Below are 21,176 nucleotides of genomic sequence, written 5' to 3'. Positions count from 1 at the left end.
TGCCATACAGTAATAAATCAAAGAAAAAAAAATTAGACGCGGGGGGGAGAACGGGGACTCACAAGTCGGTCAAAACTCATCTGAATAATATGGCAGTACTTTGTGAAGAGAAAATAAAATGTCAACTTTGTACCTTGCTGCTTTTAGAGCTAAGTGGCACTCTTGTTATTACACAGACAAAATGCCAAGAATCCTTGATTACAGGTAAAAATCTTTTCAGATGAGAGAAAAAGCCAGCGTCTTCATCTGCCATGGTGACATTTTTGAGATTTTTCAAACACACCGGGGCTCGTTCAACGAGTAAGATAACGTCCGACGCAGGGAAAAGTGTGATACTTTTACGGCTCCCCCATGGAATGAGAAACAACCAATCTGTCGATATACGGTGTGGTTGAGAGCGGGCTAACATCGTATGTGGTGATTTCCTCTGCAGATATCTTACCACCGTGGCACACAGCACAACACACACGGCTTTATTTATTACTCGGTGCAGCGGCCTTGAACTGTTTTTTTTTATACCGGTGCTATAACAAGTAGTTTACCTTTATTGCCTCCAAGAAGAATGCGATGCCCTTCCACAAAAGTCGATGAGACCAGAAAAAAAAAAAAAAAAACGTTGATACAAACATGCAGTGTTTTGCCAGCAAGCCCCCGCTTTGATGAAGTGAAAATGGGCCTCGCATGTCCTGAACCACTGTTTTACATGTTCCATACCTGTTAAATATAGATACACAGCTCACTACACTGTTGACAGGGAAAAACGATTATTTTTTGATTTTCCCCCTTTTTCTCCCCAGTTGTACTTGGCCAATTACCCAACTCTTCCGAGCTGTCCCGGTCACTGCTCCACCCCCCTGCCAATCCGGGGAGGGCTGCAGACTACCACATGCCTCCTCTGATACATGTGGAGTCGCCAGCTGCTTCTTTTCACCTGACAGTGAGGAGTTTCACCATGGGGACGTAGCGCGTGGGAGGATCACGCTATTCCCCCCCCTCCCAAACAAGCGCCCCGACCGACTAGAGGAGGGGCTAGTGCAGCGACCAGGACCCACATCCGGCTTCCCACCCGCAGACATGGCCAATTGTGTCTGTAGGGATATCCGACCAAGCTGGTGGTAACACGGGGATTCGAACCACCTTCCCTGTGTTGGTAAGCAACAGACTAGACCGCCACGCTACCTGGACCCCCGACAGGAAAGTATTTTAATTTGCTTTTATTCAGAACGAAAAGCAAAAAATAATGCTGCACCGCAGTGAGCCATCTAGAGGTTTGTTATCTTGAGTTCAGTGATATTGGACCAAGGCAGAGGTGAAACTGAGCACCGAGCTCCACGGACTGTTTTCATTAAAATGCTAAACTGCATGGTGGGCAAAAAAACAACAAAAAAAAACAAACCATCTTGCCACAGTCATGGGAAAAAAAGGCAGTCGCTGACAAATGTAATCAAATGTAATCACAGACACCACAGTGCCTTCAGCGATCAATATCATCATCCTTATTAGGAAGTTTTATCTTTTCTTCTCTAATAAAGCGCAGAGGATTAAATAACTGAAAACGATAAATGTGTCACGTCAGCCACACGTTTTGTTTCCCTTTCCGCTCAAGGAGCCAGGCTGCGTCTCCTTTTTTCACGCCGCGGCAAGTTTGTTGCAGCGAAACCTGCGCGGAGAGATGCCCGGCGCATTTTCCAAGCGGGACTTCTTGCTGCCGTTCCTCTATCACGTACCAAGAACGACTGCTGTGGGAGCGCCACGGTCGCGATACGCGCCAAGCTACATCACACGCTGAATTTAAATATACACTCGGAGCTCGTCCTCTTATCCAAACTGCTTCAGCTTATTATCTGCCTCCCTTTGAAGAGATACACATCCTGAAAAACCCCCCGCGTTTGTTTTTCCCTTTTTAAGTCTGCTCCTTACCGCTCTTTCTTACACACCATCGTCTCTGTCTGCATCTTTACATTGCCCGATTCATTCATTTTTATTTTCCTAACATTTCAACTATACGCTTTTTGTTGTTTCTGTAACAGTCGACTCCTCGCTGAGCTTTTATGTGGTTCGGTTTCTACTCCGTTTCCAAACACGCTCATGTCTCAATATGTCGTTCAGATCTGTTTGGTTTATATGCCCCTTTAGGATTTTTTTTTCATTTCTCTAACACACACTGCATTTCTTTTTATTTCATTTTATCTATTTGCATGAACACCTACAAGCCTTTGTACCAACATGGGATTGGTTGAGAGGGGAAAAAAAACACATTGTAGATGTGGTGAAATGACGAGGAAAAGAAAACAGGGTTCAACAAGCTGTTTCTGGGGTTTCTGGCAAATTTGGAAACCATCTTTTTTTTAAATGTATGTATATAGACAAACCTCCCTCTCACTCTTTTTTGGCTGGTGTGTGTATTCCTCAAGCTCGGGTCCTCTACCAGAGGCATGGGAGTTCGAGGGTTCTGTGCAGTATCTTAGCTGTTCCTAGGACCGCACTCTTCTGGACACAGACCTCAGATGTTGTTCCTGGAATCTGCTGGAGCCACTCTGCCAGTTTGGGGGTCACACCCCCTAGTGCTCCTATTACCACTGGGACTACTGTGGATTTCACCTTCTACATCCGATCTCGTTCTTCCTTCAGCGTCTTGGTATTTCTCTAGCTTCTTATGCTGTTTCTTCCTGATGTCGCCGTCTCTCAGGATTGCCACATCAATCACTACTGCTGTCTTCTGTTCTTTCTCAACCACCACAGTATGGTTGGCCAGCACCTTCTTGTCAGTCTGGAACTTGAAGTCCCACAGGATCTTAGATCTGCCATTCTCAACCACCTTTGGTGTTGTCTCCCATTTGGACTTGAGGACTTGCGGTCTGTATTCGGTATAGATGTTCCTGTACACTATCCCAGCCATTTGGTTATGCCTTTCAGTGTACGCTTTCCCAGCTAGCATTTTATACCCTGCTACCCTTCTAAGTGCTGGACTGTGTCAGGGGCATATCTGCACAGCCTGCATCTTGGGTCTTGTCTGGTGTGGTAGACCCCTGCCTCAACCGATCTGGTGCTGGCTGCTAGGATCAGAGCCTCTGTGCCGTCCTTCAAGTCCAGCCTTTTCTAGCCACTGGTAGGATTTCTCAATATCAGCTACGTCTTCTATCTGTCGATGGTATATATCACTGTAGGGTGGGTTGTACCAGGTGATGTTTCCTTTTCTGTGATGTTTGTTGATTTGCTGGCAGTCAGTATTTAATGGTGGGTTGTACTTGAGCTTAAAATTGTAGCCGCTCTTTTGTAATGCATCTTGGTATGGGGGTGTAGCTTCATTGAAGATGGACTCAAACCACCCTACAGTGATACCGTGGCCACAAACATCGGTAACCAGTTTTTTTAACTTTTGGATAAGCGCTTTACCCCGGACCATCAACTGAGGAAGATATTCAATAGGAACACCATCAAAATTAGTTACAGCTGCATGCCTAATATTCAACAAATAATATCGTCCCACAACACAAGAATCATGAACAAATCAATGACACCTTCATCACAACCAGACACCACCAACTGCAACTGCCGTGTTAATGACTCATGCCCCCTTGAAAGAAAATGCCAGACGAAAGGAGTTATCTACCAAGCCATGGTGACAAGAAATGACAACGGCAAAATAGAGACATACGTCAGTCTAACAGAACATTCAAAAAGAGCTTTAATGCACGTGTGTGTAGCTTTAGAAATAACGGTTTAAAGAATGTAACATTTTTAAGCCATTATATTTGGTAATGGGCGGACAGAAAAATTAATTGTTCAACCACCTGAAAAATCCTCTCAAAGAACAAAGCATACTCAACCAGTACTAAAATGTACAATCTATGTCTAACTGAAAACTATTTTGTCATTTGCAAACCAGAAATGTCCACATGGAATAACAGGAATGAATTGGCCTGCAGTTGCAGACATGGATATAAGCATCTATTTTGTAATTATAAATAAATCATGCCAACAGACAAATACCCCCCCCCCACATTGGACCTTTAGTGATCACATGTTTTTGAATTTTTAAATGTCGCACCTCTCCCTTCCCCATTGGACGCTGTGCGCGTGATGTGCATGACGAGGAAGTAAATGGTATGTTCTTTCACCAGTAGGTTTACTGACAGCTGATGATTGCTTATGGCATGAAACAGGCTTGTACTGTCTCATAAAGAATTTACTTGACTCACTGGATTTTATATATATATATATATATATATATATATATATATACACACACACACACACACACACACATAATTACACATAAACACACTTTTTTTATAATTCCAGAGGAATGGTCTTTATTTTAAAGACAATTTTTCAATAGGAAATGGTCTAAACTGTGTCTTTAATGTCGTCAGACCACATCCATGTTGTATCTAATATCATGTTGGAGAATTTCCTTGAGGGCCAGTTAATGGTTTTCAATGACATTTAATAGCAGGATAGTCTTGGCTTTGCAATGTTGCTGAGGAACACGATGCAGGCAAAGGTAAGTGCAAATGCACGCACACACACACACACACACACACACACACACACACACACACACACACACACACTAACCACACACACACACTCACACAGTGACTAATTCTGTAATTAATCAACCCTGTTGACACTCACGGAGTGTGTGTGCATTTAAAAAAGATTGCGAACAACAAGGATGCTCCCAAAGCTGAATAAAAACACACTGCCATTTTAAGAAAAAAATTAAAATAAAATCTAAGCCATCTTTTTTCTTTTTGTGTCATTGGTCAGTACTTTATTATTGTTAATGGCTACCAAATTACTTACGGCAGGTAAAATATAAATACAAAGCCACTTAATATATTTTTGGCTGTGTATGCAAGCTAAAAGAGCCAGCAAATCCATAATAAATGTCCTGAAACAATAACAAAGCCTTCCCAGTTTTATCATAGGCAAATATGTCTTTCAGATCGCTGTCCATTGGGAGGCATTTTAGCATCACACTCAAGCTGATGCTGCAAATTACATGTGACAGAAACAATTTTGGGGCATTTTCTCGCACACAAACTGCCGCGAATGTTATGAATTAGATTAAGTGGGGCTGTATTGAAAGTCTGATATTTCCTCTGCCAACTCAGCAGCTTTAATTGATAATGCAATTTCATTTTTCTCCCCTTTTCCCATCTCACTGTGACCAGGGAAAGTATGTTAATTCTTCATATCTAATGCAGCTGCTCTGCCGACTCTGGGAGACAGTGTGTTTGGTGTTTTGTCGCACATTTATGGATGATGATGATGATGAGCATACACAAGAATGCAAATGTGTGAATTAATGAACTTTTCTCTGTGTTTGTTATTGATCGATTCAACTCATGTAGCAAAGTTCCAAAATTAATATCACGACTCTCTCATCAATTGTTCCTCCGACATTAATAATAGGATTTCCCATAATATTCTGCCATTGAACTGGGCTAAAACAGAGGTTTTAGTCATTGGAGTGAAAGAGCATAGTGGTAGAACAAACTCACAACTCTAATCATTCTCACAACATGCCAGATCCCTGGCAAGGAGTCTTAAAGAAAGCTTAACTTTGAGTCACTTACAAGGAACATAAGTAAAACAGCAAATGATCGTCGGAAAAAAAATATTGCTAAAGACGGACCTTTCCGCTGTGTGACACAGAAAAGTTGACATACGATTTTATTACTCACAGGTTTGAATACTGCAACACATTGTTCTCTGGCCTTACAAAAGCATAACTGGACAACTGCAGCTTGTTCAAACACCACGGCTGGAATTTTAACTAAAAGTAGGAGGAGACCACACATCACTCCTGTTTTAAAGTCCCTAAGATGGCCACCAGTTACCTTGAGTAAACATTTTAAGATTCTCTCATTGGTTTTTAAAGCAATCCATGGACTCGCACCATAGTATAATAATGACATGTTACACAGATATGTATATGTACCTGGTAGGGCCCTCAAATCAACCAACTCACTTCTATTTCTTTGAGCGGCCCCTACCTAAAACAAATGGTGAAGCTGCCTTCATCTCATTTGGACCTTGACTCTGGAAATACTTTCCAGTGGCTCACATACTTACAAAAGTATATCTCTTTTCATTACTGTTGTTGGGATTGAGGTTGGGAGTCCCCATCAACGGGGGACATGTTCTCCCTCATCAGTTTGTATATACGTACTTTGTGATGTGATGGGGAGATTACACAAAGTGCATAATCCAGGAGAATACACATCCTGGGCATTTGTAAAATCATTATTCTCTGTCCTATCAGTTGCCTTCTTGTGTCCCTAATGGTGTTTTTTTTCCCCTTTTTTTTAAACCCCTTTTTCTCCCATTTGTATTTGGCCAATTAACCCACTCTTCTGAGCCATTCCGGTCGCTGCTCCACCCCCTCTGCCAATCCGGGGAGGGCTGCAGACTACCACATGTCTCCTCCAATATATGTGCAGTCGCCAGCCGCTTCTTTTCACCTGACAGTGGTGAGTTTCACCAGGGGGATGTAGCACGTGGGAGGATCACACGACTCCCCCCTAAACAGGTGCTTCCAACTGACCAGAAGAGGCGCGAGTGCAGCAACCAGGACACATACCCACAGCAGGCTTCCCACCCGCAGACACGGCCAATTGTGTCTGCAGGCAGGGACGCCTGACCAAGCCGGAGGTAACAAGGGGATTCAAACCGGCGATCCTCGTATTGGTAGGCAATGGAATAGACAGCCACGCCACCCGGACACCCCCAAATGGTGTTTTAACAATATCTATTTCATTTCTTGTTTTCCTATTCTCATTTTACCAACTTTTCTCTTTTCCTCTTCTGTATCCTTTGGCTTAGTCTCACTCTAACCATATATTTGAAGTGAATTTGTACTCAAGCCTAAACTTTATCACAAATTTATGGAAAAGTGCACTGCATTTTAATGTACAAAATGTGCTATACAAATAAAATTTGATTGATTGATTGATTGATACAATACCTATGATTTTGGAATGAGAGACTTCTTTGGATTATTCATGCAGTGTATATTGTATTGGGTTTTTATTCCATTGTGCCCTGCACCATAACTGTATTAGCGACTTCCTCATTGGCATGACCACATTTCAGTTTCCGTCACACTTAGAAAACTGCAACAGTGAGGAAAAAGTGGAAGGTGACAGTTCAAAAAGTGACGGTTACCTCCTCGCGTCATTGAGCCCACAACTCTTTGACATGTACACTGTAAAGAGCAACAATGCAAACAAAAGCTTGTTTGTTTTCAAATCCATTATGTAATACGGTACTTAAATATGCCGGGGTCTGTGATGCCAATCAAAGATGACCGCCACTGTTAACTCCAGTCTGGAAATTTATATTTGGTAACACCTGATGCTAAAGGTGGTACTAAATCCAAGTTCCCGGACCTATTTGAGAATTGCTTTGCTGTTTACGGAAATGCTTTCTGACCCCGTGGGGGATCTTTGTTGGCACAGAGCTTTTGAGCATGGAGTGGCAGTGGAAAGGGGGCCTGTATATACGTATGTAAGCAGAACATCTACTGACGGGTCATTCACAGGACTCTTTCCTACCTCTCTGAGGCAGCCCATGAAGTTGTTGCTAACTGGAGATCCGGGCAGATCCGCTGTACTAGGGCTTCCACCCACATAGAAGAAGTCATCAGAGCCCAACATGGTGTAGTCTTCCTGAGTGTAACCTGTGGTGGTTAGAATCCCATCCACGGAGATAGTCACCTGTAAGCGGGTAACACAAAGCCAAAGGCAACACCATCACACACTGGGATTTGACCCTGCACTGCGTATGAAGCACACCTTCTTCCTTGGTCTGCATTCTAAACGAGGTAACAAAACTACTTTCCTTTCGTTTCTATATTTGAGATTTGGCTCTCATTTTACTGAATTGTTTGGTACCTTGGAGCGATTGTTTTGGATCAGACAGCGTTTTGAGCTTGTTTATGGAATTTAAGTAATAGAAGGTTTCACAGGACAGGTAAAGAAAATATGACTGAGGCATATTTTCTTTATCTTTGATGGGGGTAAGAGTATGGATTCTAGGTTTGGCTCTGAAACTTCAGGTTGGGGGGAGGGTTAGTACAATGTTCAAACCAAGGACAAATTGATTGCACTTGTCTTAGGTTTAGGGGTTTATCTGGTAACTGCGAGCACACACTGACCCACGCACAGTTGCGTGCACGCCCACTTACGCACAGTCACACTGACACTCCGCTCCATTCTCACAAGCAACACCACACACAATTCTCTCTTATGCACACCCAGGTCAATATATCCACGCACATGCATGACATAAGGAGGCTTGTCTCACACCACATCAATTTGCAAACCAAGATCTTCACTATCAGAAGGTAAATTAAACACATTTAATTGGACATGTAAGGGAGTAAGTGATTTGATGAGGCCAAACAAAGCTTGAGCAAGCCAAACAAGTTGCGTAGGCTCATGCAACAAGCAACACCAAGGCCCATATTCAAAGACAATCTCAGAATAGCTGATGCTGATCTTTTGACGGGTTTAGTTCTGATGTCATTGTGACGTTTGTGCCTTCACTTGACCAGACTAAGAACCCCAGATCAGTATGCTCATTCTTTGAGATTTTATGTATATGGGCCCAGGGATACCAGGGGCAAGGTTAGCCACGACACACACACACACTCACACAAACAAAGATTACTTTCACCAGCATGCTACAAGAACACACACTGGGAGGGCAGATTGAGTGATAGGTGGAAGGTAAGTGAACAGATTAGAGTGTTAGTGGTTATTATGGGTGAAGGGGTAAAGGACTGATTATGAGGGTGCATGACAGGTCAATGAGTTGTGGACATGCCATGCGCTGTGGTGAAATTGGAAACAACTGTCAGAGCTCCCGCAATGAAGGTTAAGGGTTGCCATTTTTCGTATTTTTCACTTAAAGGGCTCGATGTCAAGGTTGAGGTCACCATCTTTGTTGAAATTGTGGCAAGCTTCTGTCAGTTCTGGACGACAGTCCTCACAAAAAATGGGGGCTTTTTGTGTGAAAAAAAAAATAAAACAAAAGGTAAGTCGCACTGACAAAGGCAAAGAGGTCAAATCTTATTTTATTTTATTTTTTGTTTAATATTATTAAGATTTTTTTTTTTGAAAATTAGTTTCTTGGAACTTCGCAGCAGTGTGGAAAAAACAAACAAAAAAAGTAAACTAAAAAAAAAGTAAAAGCCAGGGTGAAAAAAGAGGATGGGGGATCGTGGGGGAAGGGAGAAGAAGAAGGGGGCGGGGTTTATTGGCAGGTTCAGGGAGGAAATTGAGAAGAAGTGAAGAAAGAATTGCCTGGTAATACAAACCCATCTCCTCATTTTTTGATAAGAGTGTCTAGGATGGAACTCAAAGAGAACAAATCAAAGAAGAGAGGGGGGAAGGGGACACACGGCAAACCCAAAAAAAGACAATAAGAATGATATCTACCAGACAATGTAGTTTGTTTACCATAGCGTGTCCAATGCCTGATTGCTTTCCAGAAAAAGGGGGAAGAAAGGAAACCAAAAGAATAGTGAACAAAAACGGTTGTTAATAAGGATGGAGAGAAAACAAAAACAAAAACCAACGATGAAGAATTAGGATGTTAGTTAGTACATTAGTTGGTTAGATACTGGTTAGTAGTCCAAAAAAAATGACTTCTAACATGGATGAGTTAGTGTTGAGGCAAATAAACACTACATGATATATCAGAGATTCCTTGAAACAATCCAGCACCGTCTTGCTATCGTTACCACAGTTTATGGATCAGGGTGCTCCAAGAGGCTGTCTAATAAAAAAAAAAAAACCTAAAATCTGACATCAGATTTTCACCCTGACCCTCTACATTTGTGTAGGATGGCTGAACAGGAGCTAAATCCTAACAAAATCTTGTAGTGATTTTCACCATTTATCTCACAAAGCGTGTCTTCCAGATAAGGAGGGGGGAGGACAGTGGAAGAGAGATAGAACATTAGAAAGTAGGGAAAAAATAGAAGAAGGCAGACAATCAGTCCCTCAGCTCTTGGCTCCTAAATCCGTAAACTTGTGTGTATATCTCTGTGGGGATTTTTAGGCTGCAAACTTTTACTAACCTGTAGGGCAAACCTTACTGTCAGGTAGTGTCAGGAGATCAGCACCTACTTGCCCCGCTGCTCTGGGAGCAACATTAAATGCTGTCTCACCTGGCAGACACACTAAAGGTTGACCAAGTCAATCAGGTATAAAGTTTCCATTCAACTCTATGTAACACTAATTCACTAGCGACCGTCTACCGCTAGCTGTGTCACTTGGTCTCAATATCTTGCTTTGTGTCCCATGTGGCCCTTTGCAGAGCTTATATACATCTCCATCAGCTGTAACGTTACTCGGCCCTCTCATATATTTTACTCCTATAAATCACTGAAGACTGTGAAACTTTCTGAGGCTCACAAAAGGAGCGACACGCTTCAGTTTCTTGCTCAAAGTTCTTCGATATAATCTTTTGGCAGTGTATTCAAAACTGTAAGTGGCTCATTTGAATGTGCCATAAACAGCTATCTGCAGTAAGATTATAAATGTTGATTTCCCCTCTACGTTCTCTGCTACAGCTTTTTCTGTTGGTTAATACTGCAAATTAAACACTTATTCTGAAAGCCATCAGACATTATGTACTGGATAATCCTTGTGATTTGTTGTCTGAGAAAAAAGCTACACAACAACTGACAGACCAGTGTTAGTCATAAATTCTAAAAATATTTAACTCATTTATATTTATATCTTCAAAACGCATCTTGTAGAAACTACGATCCTTTGTATCATAAATACTAAGTTAAAAGACGTCTCAAAGTCAAACATATTGTCCCAGGCTTTCAAGTCAAAGCTTATATTCTACCTTCGAATAACAAACAGTCTGAAAGCAAGGAAACTGACAGCCCTGATAAAAGTGTAAGCTTACAGGAACGTGAAGCAAAGAAGTATGAGATAAGTTTAATTTGAAGAAACAGGTAACTCAAGTTCAACACGCAGATAAGGACATGAGCAAAATACCTAGCTTAACGGTACCTAGGCTGAGCTATCAATCACATTCTGCAGCGCTGCCTGGCCCTACATGTATTTTTTTCTACTTATTAATGTGTTAGGATGAAAAATAATCAAATGAAATAAAATAAGATAAAAAAACATTCCATGTGTAATTTGAAAGACAACCCAAAAAAAATAAAAAAGTAACTTATGACATATACCTCAAAAAAGTCTCTGAACTGTGGAGATGTAAATGACAACCAATCAGAGGACGAGGACATTCTTGGACGCATGCTCTCTGAGAGCTCTTTGAAGCAGCTAATCTAAATGAATGTCCAACTGTCTGAAAAGCTCCATCCATCACCATTACCCCCCTGGTTACCTGTCTCAGGTTGCGTGTCACTTTGATGTCGTGCCAGGCGTTGTCGTTGAACTTTCCGTTGACCGGCTCAACAATGGCCTCAAAGGCTCCAGAACCCAAATTGATGACCAGGGACACTGCCCCATCCTTCAAAGCCAGGTTGACATAGTCTGCAGACTTGCCCGTGTGGAGCAGAAGGCCATTTCGTTGCCAGGTCTTGAAAGAAAGTGTGATCTCATCACTGCTGCTCTGGATGGGATTCTGTGACAGGTCGTAGCAGAAGTATTCTGAACCACGGAAGGTCGCCACATTCTCCTCCCTCGCTGCAATGATAAGTGAAAAACAAACCAAAAAAAAAATTTTTTGTTAGCTTATGTTGTTAGCTTACATTTGTCATACCGGACACAAGGTAAGATACAGAGTGACACATTTCTCGATCCGTTTCAAAATGGAGTATTTTGTAGCTAAGCCTAGTTGTGCCACGCTGGATTACTTGATTCCCAATCCCCCCCCTTTTCTTCCCAATTGTATCCGGCCAATTGCCCCACTCTTCCGAGCCGTCCCGGTCGCTGCTCCACCCCCTCCTTGCTGATCCGGGGAGGGCTGCAGACTACCACATGGCCTCCTCCGATACACGTGAAGTCGCCAGCCGCTTCTTTTCACCTGAGAGTGAGGAGTTTCACCAGGGGGACGAAGCGCATGGGAGGATCACGCTATTCCCCCCAGTCCCCCCCCCCCAAACAGGCGCTCCGACTGACCAGAGGAGGTGCTAGTGCAGCGACCAGGACACATACCCACATCCGGCCAATTGTGTCTGTAGGGACGGCCGACCAATTGATTACCAATTTGTTTCAGAAAAAAATTTTCCACGATTTCCCTGCGTATTTAGGTATATAAATCTCTGCCTTCAGCATGCACAGGAAATTACTACAGTCTGAAATACTGTGTCTATTTATCTATATGACACAAGCCTATTTGAAACATGAGGGGGAAATGTCTGATGATTTTGTAGTTCCATACAAAAATAACAGTGCATCTTAAATAAACACCAGAACCGCTCTGCTTCCCATGAGAAAGTGACACCAAAAAGACTGATAGCTGCATAACACACAGACACACATCAACAGCACAGTGCTCATCATAATCACAACTATGATAATCTCCTCAGTTGAGATGATGAAATCCTATCTATGTGACCATAGGTTGCGGTCCCTCACATGGCCGCTGGTCAACATTTAATGCAACACTACACCCTCCTGATGACCCACATAAAGCAAACGCATTGCTCTGATTTTAAAATTACATGACTGCCTTTCTGCAAAGTGACCACGGTTTAGATGGACACCAAGGCAAACTGAGACAGCACTAGACCGCAAAACAGGGGGCGCTGAAGGAGAGTGAGCAAAGTAAAACAGTAAAGTTGCTGGAACAAGGGATAAGAAATGATTCAACGAAAAAGGGGAGGAAAGATTCAGAGGAACTATGTTGCCCTGTGATATAGGATGTGTTCATGGACACCAACTGCCGCTTCATCAACAGTAGGCCCATGCCACTCCGAGCTGACAGACTAGACCAGTCACACTCTAGGTGAATATTCGGGACAGAGATGTCACACCTTCCCTTAATTATTTACACTGTGTGTATGGTGGGCTCATTTCTAAAGAGGTAGTTTTTGTGGTAGCACGCTTCAGAAATTCAACCTTCAGAAATTATAGGCCAGGCTTTTCAAATAATATAGTATCTGGGCACTATGAAACTGTGGCAGTAACAAAGTCGTCAAGCGCCAACAAGACAATTCCCATTTTGTTGTTTCATTTCCTGTATGGTTACCACATTTTCTCTCCCCTATCTAGAGGGAATTCATATGTGCCATGAGTGAAAAGACAGAAAACACAATAAAAACAGTGAGCACAACAGTGAGGAGAGTAAGAACGAGAGAGAGAGAGAGAGAGAGAGAGGGAGAGAGAGAGAGAGAGAGAGAAAGAGAGAGAGAGCTTGGGCTGTCAGTTGTAATGTCTCTCTGTGGTTTTAGCTCAGGCTATCTGTAAATATGAGCTAACAGTATTATGGAACCGAGAGAGAGAGAGAGAGAAAGTGAAACAAAAGAGAAAGGAGTGAGGCTGTGGGATGATGGGATGCTGATTCCAGTCATGGAGTAATTCCCCCTTTGGCATCAAGCTCACGTCTGCACAACATACACAGACAAGAGGGAATAGTATGGGGAGCAACAAAGGCCCTCTGAAAGCCCTCTTCCTCATGCCAGGGGAATAAATAGAAACCTATTATGCCCGCTGAGACAGAGAACTGTAGAATATGGAGCAAGGTGGGGGATGGAGACAGTAGAAAATCAAAAACCCTCTCCATCTCTGTTTACTCCACCGATTTAAATGCATCTAATCTGACAAATTGTAGAGGCATTTGTGGCACAGAGAGGCCTGCAGATTGTACATCCACATATGACTTCTCACACATAGTAGTCAAGGACATCACAAAGTAAGAAATAATAGCACTGCGAATATTGAATTTGCCACAGAAGCAGTAAGTGGCGCTGGAGCACCTGATTCCCCCTCAATCTTCAAAATATTACCAGTGTCTCTACCAGTTTCTCTCAAGCCTATTCATAAATCATCTAAAGAAATGGTCTTCCAACAATGTTGAAAAGCAAACATTGTCAGATGTGCTGTAGCAGTGGACGTGTTGCCAAACCATCCTGATGTCTACCTTGAAATTCTTCCTCCTCGGTCGACACACCCTTGGCATCTTTGTCTCCTTGGCTTTGTGAAAAACCCAGACAAAAAAAAGCAGATAGTGTAAAATCCAGTGTGGCTAAGCATCAGACTGATTCTGAACCTGTCCATTTCATCAATTTTACTTTTAACAAACAACTGCATTGGTGGTTTCTCGAGGATCAAGTTTTTCTAGACCCATTCTACGAGTCACGTTTTGAGTAAGAACTCATTGGGCGATGCAGCTATTGTTGTGCGAGCGGCTTTGTCATGACCGGTAGTCGCTAACTTTACGAAGCTCCTCTGAAGTTCCTTTCGTCGCTTCAGCAGAGCTCGGCCTGTAGCCTTGCAGACTGATAATACGGCAGATATACCCTGGACACCTGATCCTGTCTGCTCTCATCTGACCCAGGGGAGAGGAGTCACTGTCACTGCAAACCTCATCCATCCCATGCGCTCCAATTAGGTTGTCTATCTGAGGAACACCGCTCAAATGTCAGCACAGGCTGAGCGTCTTCCGGGGGATTCTTGCTCACATTATGACTGAAGATACACAGACTGAACGGGACCACTGTCGGCTGTTTGTCACTTTCATGTGTGGAGACTGTGCAGTATTGTCCAGCAGTTAAGGCAGAAGTAACTAAGTGCCACTATACATTTTTCTAGCTCTGCTATAGATGACAGATTCCTCCATGTTTTGCAGCATGGTTGTGCAATAGGTCAAATTTAGCAAAACTGACAACAGTTTTGTTTTTAACGTTTTTGTTTTGTTCGCTACTAATATAACAAAAACTTAATCTAATTTGGGCAGAATATTTATGAGTCACATAACAGTCTAATACGTTGCCTACCAACACAGGGATCACTGGTTTGAATCCCCGTGTTACCTCCGGCTTGGTCAGGCGTCCCTACAGACACAATTGGCCGTGTCTGCGGGTGGGAAGCCGGATGTGGGTATGTGTCCTGGTCGCTGCACTAGTACCTCCTCTGGTCAGTCGGGGCACCTATTTGGGGGGCTGGGGGAAATAGCGTGATCCTCCCACACGCTACATCCCCCTGGCAAAACTCCTCACTGTCAGGTGAAAAGAAGCGGCTGGCGACGCCACATGTATCGGAGGACACATGTGGTAGTCTGCAGCCCACCCTGGATCAGCAGAGGGAGTGGAGAAGCGACCGGGGCGGCTCAGAAGAGTCAGGTAATTGGCTGGATACAATTGGGGAGAAAAATGGGGAAAAATTTCCAAAAAAAAAAAAAAGTTAAAAGTTGTGCTGTTATTTAAATAGTTTCCAGTTTTAGTTGGTATGTTTAAACTCTTTGCATGCATCTTTGATTATAATGTTGTAATTAAAAAGTTACCATGCAGCTGTAAAGACTATCAACAGAGAATACTTGTTATGAATAATAGAGCGAGCAAATTGATATAATGTAATATTGGTGCATCTCAGCAATATTAAACCTGCTGTAAGTATATACTGATCCATAATAATGTATTGCCTGTTGAGACGTGCTCTGCACGGAGCTGTGGCTTTCATATCGATCATACAGCAGGCTTATTTTCCCTCAGTTTTGCCATAGTCATCAATATTCCATTTGTGCGCCTCCTGTCCCATACGCTGGGGACCTGGGGTTCAATTTCAAAATCCACTGGAAGCAATTAGCTCCCTCATTACCATCCCCCATTCACCCCCCTGCCAAACGCCCTGGCAGACCGAACCTGTTCCTTGGTCTGACCCCAAGGGCCTTTGAGCAGGGAGTGCTGCCATCTTGCAAAGCTGCAGTCTGCAACCTTTAACCTTCTACGGATCAGCACTGGGTATTAAACTGCGCCTGGTCACTCGGTGGTAAAATCCTTGAAAAATATGACATTAATGTTGAGATTAGGGATAGGACGCATCGTAATGACTGTGGCCAAAGACAAGCTTGAGCCTTCTGCGCTATTGCTGTATAGCTGCCATCACTGTACATGGATGTTAGCTGGTTAGCTAATGCTAGCCCTTTTCCCAAGTAGTCCTCCCTTGTGCAGTGTGCTCAATCCAGGCTCACATCTCACACATCAAATTGTATGCCTGCATTACATGTCTCAGTAACTAAGCCTCAAACACCAAACATAGAAAGCTAGATTCTGCTGTCAGCTATTGTTTTTTGTTTTTTTTTGTAACACCCTAGAGAATGGTATTCAATTTGGGAAGCTATGTCATCCCAAGCAAAGTAATTAAATTCCTGCAAAATCCCTGTCTTATCCTGCTTTCTTTCTCTTTTGTTTAGCAGCACACCTTTTCCCTATGTCCCAGAAAGGCAAAATTCACATACAACAACAGTCAGGCAGGGTGCCTGACTGACGCAGCCTAACATTAGTGATGTCCTATGTCATTTCCCAGCGCAGGGCTAATGCCAACTATGCAACTGTGTGGCTCAAAGCTCAGTGGTGAGCCATCAGATGTCAAATAAATTTGGAACATCTCAGATGATGTCTTCCTTCCCAAGCAGGCACCACAGTCAGACACAGACAGGCTTATGTTAAAGGGAGATTTGGCTGTGCAAAATACATAATGCAGTCATTTATTAACTGGCATGTATGAAAGACCTGCTCAGACACTTCCACTGTACAGGACTAATATAAATCATAAGCGTATTGGAGTTATTAGTGAAGGCACCAGCTGAAGTTATTTGTTGAATATTTCTTAGGATTTATTGGCCAGTCAAAAGATGGATAGGGAATGCCCTGAATGTGTCCCCTCCATGACAAGTTTTAAGATGGTATCTGACATATCGAAAAGGTTCAAGTCAACTGTCACCCTGAGCCCTCCTTTTTTCATCTCTCCCTAACCTTGTAAGATGACTATAATCTATATAGGAGAGAGAGAGAGAGAGAGAGAGAGAGAGAGAGAGAGAGAGAGAGAGAGAGAGAGAGAGAGAGAGAGAGAGAGAGAGAGAGAGAGAGAGAGAGAGAGAGAGAGAGAGAGATGACAGGGAAACAGTGAGAGAAAAGCAGAGTGAATTACGGGTCTAGAGAATGACAGACAGCAAGACAGTGGGACAGAATCAGCCAGGGCAAGAGAGAGAGAGAGAGAGAGAGAGAGAAGAGAGAGAGAGAGAGAAACAGAGGTAGAGAGAGAGAGAGAGAGAAACAGAGGTAGAGAAATAGGCAGAGGGAACTAAATAAACACAGAAGGGCTAGAGGAAGAAACAGAGAGCAAGAGAGAGGCAGACAGACAGTGTTGGAGACAGGTGCACAGGGGCTGAGAGTAGGAAGAGGCAAGACAGGTAGTTCCAATGGCTCTCCAGAGAAACAGTGACAGTCTGTGTTAAGGCTAGCAGTGAAGAGAGGTCCCCATGCTCTGTGACCCTGGTAAACCTTATTACTGCACCAGAAAACACAACATACCCACAAAACCACACGTTTGTATGCACACACGCACACGCACACACACACACACACACACACACACACACACACACACACACACACACACACAATCCTGAACTTGCAGAAGATCCACGGCTTACCCACCAAGAAAATATGATATCAAATACATAATTAAACCACATTCCCACTGTGCATTTTAAAATTTGAGGGTTTTTAATTTAGGCCCCAGTGAAGAAGCTTTACTGTATTGTACCCATTGGTCAATGAAACAGAGGTTGTTGGTGGGTAAGACCTGCTGTTGGAAAACGAATCCCTTCATAATTGGCTACAGTGTTTACACATTCAATTATTTGTGTAATATAACATTGTGTTTATTTTTGTGTAATACACACATATAAACCATTTGCAAATTCATAGTGTGTTTAAAATATGTCGTTTAGCCAACGTCAACTTCTGAGGGGAGCAAGCAGGGTCACTCGAGAGCTCCATTTGGAAACTCAAGCCAGGCCTATTCAGTCTACTCACTAGGAATCCTTACGAATACAACACGAATCCTTTCTTTTCTTTATTTTCATAAATAACTGATGGTATTTCTCATAACCAATCATAACTGGCCCATAGGCCGGTGGTTGTGCTGCGCCTCTTCCGTCAAGTCAAATTGTGAGCCGAAAATGCCATGATCATAAATATTGTCCGGTGTTGTGGACTGGGGGCAGGATTAAAGAGTCATTAATATTTATTATCAGCCTTATCAATCGCTGACTCTGACGTGAGCAGTCGGTTCCCTTTTATGGTTTCTAACATTCACAGTGTAACATGTAATCTCTTGCATGAGCCTGTCGCCTTGTGGCATTGACTTTTGCCTCGTTATTGGCCGTTGGCAGGGGGAGTGGAGACACGTCATACATGTGACAGGACTTGGTAGCAAAATGGCATCACTTTGAGCTTGTGGCACTGAATGGCTATTCACGGGTGTCACCTTGTGTGTGTGTGTGTGTGTGTGTGTGTGTGTGTGTGTGTGTGTGTGTGTGTGTGTGTGTGTGTGTGTGTGTGTGTGTGTGTTGTTGATGAGGAGCCCCCCCCCCTTCTTGGTTAGTGGCTGGCGAGTTTCCATGGAGTGAGTGATGGGTTTTTGGGAGTGACAGCAGGGGGGATGATTTGGGTGGAGTGATGGAGAGAAAGGTGGAGAAATGGAGGTTGTCAAAAGGGAGAGGCAATTGGCGCCTTAGGTGCAATCCCATCAAGTAAGGCAATTGTGCGAAGCAAATACTAGAGCGAAGGGGGTTGAGCATGCTCGAGTTTGCAAAGCAATGAGAGAGAGAGCAAGAGAGAGAGAAAAGAGAGAGTCAGCAGTCGTGATTGTACTCTTTTCAATGCAAAACAAGTAACAGAGCAGAGGCGACACCAACCATGCTCAGAAAACGACCAGCGGTATAAGACCTAGGAATGTAGAGAGGACACCACGACACCACAGACTTGTTCTTCACTCTTTTTTTTTTCTTTTTTACTCAACAGGAAATTGTTGTTGTTTCTTGACTATTTATGGAGGGCCATGAGGCAGAATGCTTTAGTAAATTGTTGTCTGATGCTAAACATTGACAATCTAAATAGCAATGTAACTAAATTCAAAGAAACAATAAAAAAAAATGGTAAAAACCCAAGGAGAACGGAGGTGTACCTGGCTGCAGCCCACAGAATGGGGGGGTTCAACGTTGAACGTTTAATACCACCCATCCCTAACCCCAACCCTGTTTACCCCCCCCCAAACCCAAATCCAAATCCAAACCAGTGAAATCAACGTTTACCCCGCCCAAATCGATGTTTAACCAATCAACTCAAGCCAACAGCTTGTTTTTTTGTTTTGTTTTTGCTTTTTTTTTTTTTTTTTTTCAATTTTTGTATGCTAGTTCATCATTAAATTTATGTCTAGGAATTTCTGAGGCCAGAAATCAACTGGGCAGATTTCGAAAATTCACGGTTTTACGAAAAATTCATGGCGAATTGAAAATTTGCTCCAAGGTTTTCGGAGTCGAGAAGCTCCACAAACTGGCAACCAGCCCAAACGCTCAAAGACCCTCGCTGTGAGCTGGCTGGAGCTCTCAAGAGACTGGTCTCATAGACAAGAGGCTATTATTTCCCTGTTGACAGATGGTTTGTTTGAATATCAATGTCCATCGAACCTGTGATTATCTGCCTTGTTGTCCTGTAGGGTGTTTTGGTTTATTTTTATTATTATTAAAACCGTGTCTGATCGATAAGTCTCTTGCCAAGACAGTCCGGCTTGCTGGGGATATTACATTATGATCGGCATCAGGGGTGCTCCTCAAGGCATACTGGGTATGGGGGCCCAGCAAGGGCAATTTAGTCTCTCCCCATGCACTTGACGATTTGACAAGTGCATGGGGATTTAGCAGGAATGTGCCTCAAAGTCCGTGAGTGTGGACGTTAGGATTGGGCCATCATAATAGTGTGACTGAGAGAACAAGTTACACCATTGGACTGTTGGGTCAGGTGACCAATGACATTACTGAAGTTACACGACTGCTCAGCTGATCAACAACGTCCCTGGTAAACACGGAAGTGGAAGTTTCCCTATTGGCCGTTTCGCTTTCAAAATGAATCGGCACAGTGGTTCCAATTCATTCCACATTTATCACACGCTAACAACCGTAATATATTGGGCGGCACGGTGGCCCAGTGGCTAGCGCTGTCGCCTCTCAGCAACAAGGTCCTGGGTTCGAATCCCGGGGTTGTCCAACCTTGGGGGTCATCCCAGTTTGTCCTCAGTGTGGAGTTTGCATGTTCTCCCCGCATCTGTGGTGGGTTTTCTCCAGGTGCTCCGGTTTGCCAGACCATCAAAAGAAACATGCATGCTAGGGTGTATACTCCTGTTTGTGCTCCTGACCAAGGCAATGGGAAAAGAACTGGAGTTGGTCCCCGGGCACAGCTTGAAGCCCACGGCTCCTAGCTACACAGATCACAGCTCGGATGGGTTAATTTGCAGTAACTGAATTTCCCCAAGCAGATTAATAAAGGGCCCTGTGATGGCCTGGCGGCCTGTCCAGGGTGTCTCCCTGCCTGCTGCCCAATGACTGCTGGGATAGCCTCCAGCATCCCCTCAACCCTGAGAGCAGGACAAGCGGTTTGGATAATGGATGGATGGATTAATAAAGGAAATTTAATTATTAACTTAATTAATATTGCTGCTCGTGGACGCTACTGAAGCGCTGAGAATGGAATAATTTGCTGCTCTTTCCACACCTGCTAACAGTAACTCTCAGGCCAGCATGGAGCAGAGTAGGAGAGAAAACGGCTCTCCATGTGCCGAGAGGCATCAGGTGGAGCACACAGTTAGAGCACCCCACATAACAATCACTCTGACAGAGCACTCGATACAGAGTGAGTTAGAGAAACGAGAGACATCCACAGATAGAAACGGATGAAAGAGGAGGGGGAGTTAACAGATCGTTAGAATAGTTATAATTATATTTAAATTAAATTCTATTTCAAATCAAACATCCCACATGTCTGTGTATATATACACACACACACACACACACACACACACACACACACACACACACACACACACACACACACATATACATATATATATATATATATATATATATCTATATATATATATATATATACTTGAATGTAGCCTCGCAATGTCATGTGATGTGCTACTTCAGCACACTTTTAACAACAAATA

The 21,176-nt window shown here is 43.3% G+C and overlaps 1 protein-coding gene across 1 annotated transcript in view; it reads right to left on the bottom strand.

Moving 5' to 3' along the window:
* LOC130125441 (neurexin-3b-like) overlaps nucleotides 1-21,176 on the bottom strand; it is a 412,131-nt gene that overhangs the window by 319,725 nt on the left and 71,230 nt on the right. The window contains exons 3-5 of the mRNA XM_056295020.1: nucleotides 11,389-11,690; nucleotides 9,456-9,500; nucleotides 7,569-7,730 (exon numbers count right to left, since the gene is read on the bottom strand). Coding sequence (XP_056150995.1) covers nucleotides 7,569-7,730; nucleotides 9,456-9,500; nucleotides 11,389-11,690 — 509 coding nt within the window. The remainder of the gene's footprint in view (nucleotides 1-7,568; nucleotides 7,731-9,455; nucleotides 9,501-11,388; nucleotides 11,691-21,176) is intronic.

This window comes from Lampris incognitus, chromosome 15 (genome assembly GCF_029633865.1).
Source record: "Lampris incognitus isolate fLamInc1 chromosome 15, fLamInc1.hap2, whole genome shotgun sequence".
In the NCBI taxonomy this organism is placed as follows: Eukaryota; Metazoa; Chordata; class Actinopteri; order Lampriformes; family Lampridae; genus Lampris; species Lampris incognitus.
The sequence above is the reverse complement of the archived record's forward strand: the minus strand, read 5'-3'. Positions and strand labels throughout refer to the sequence as shown.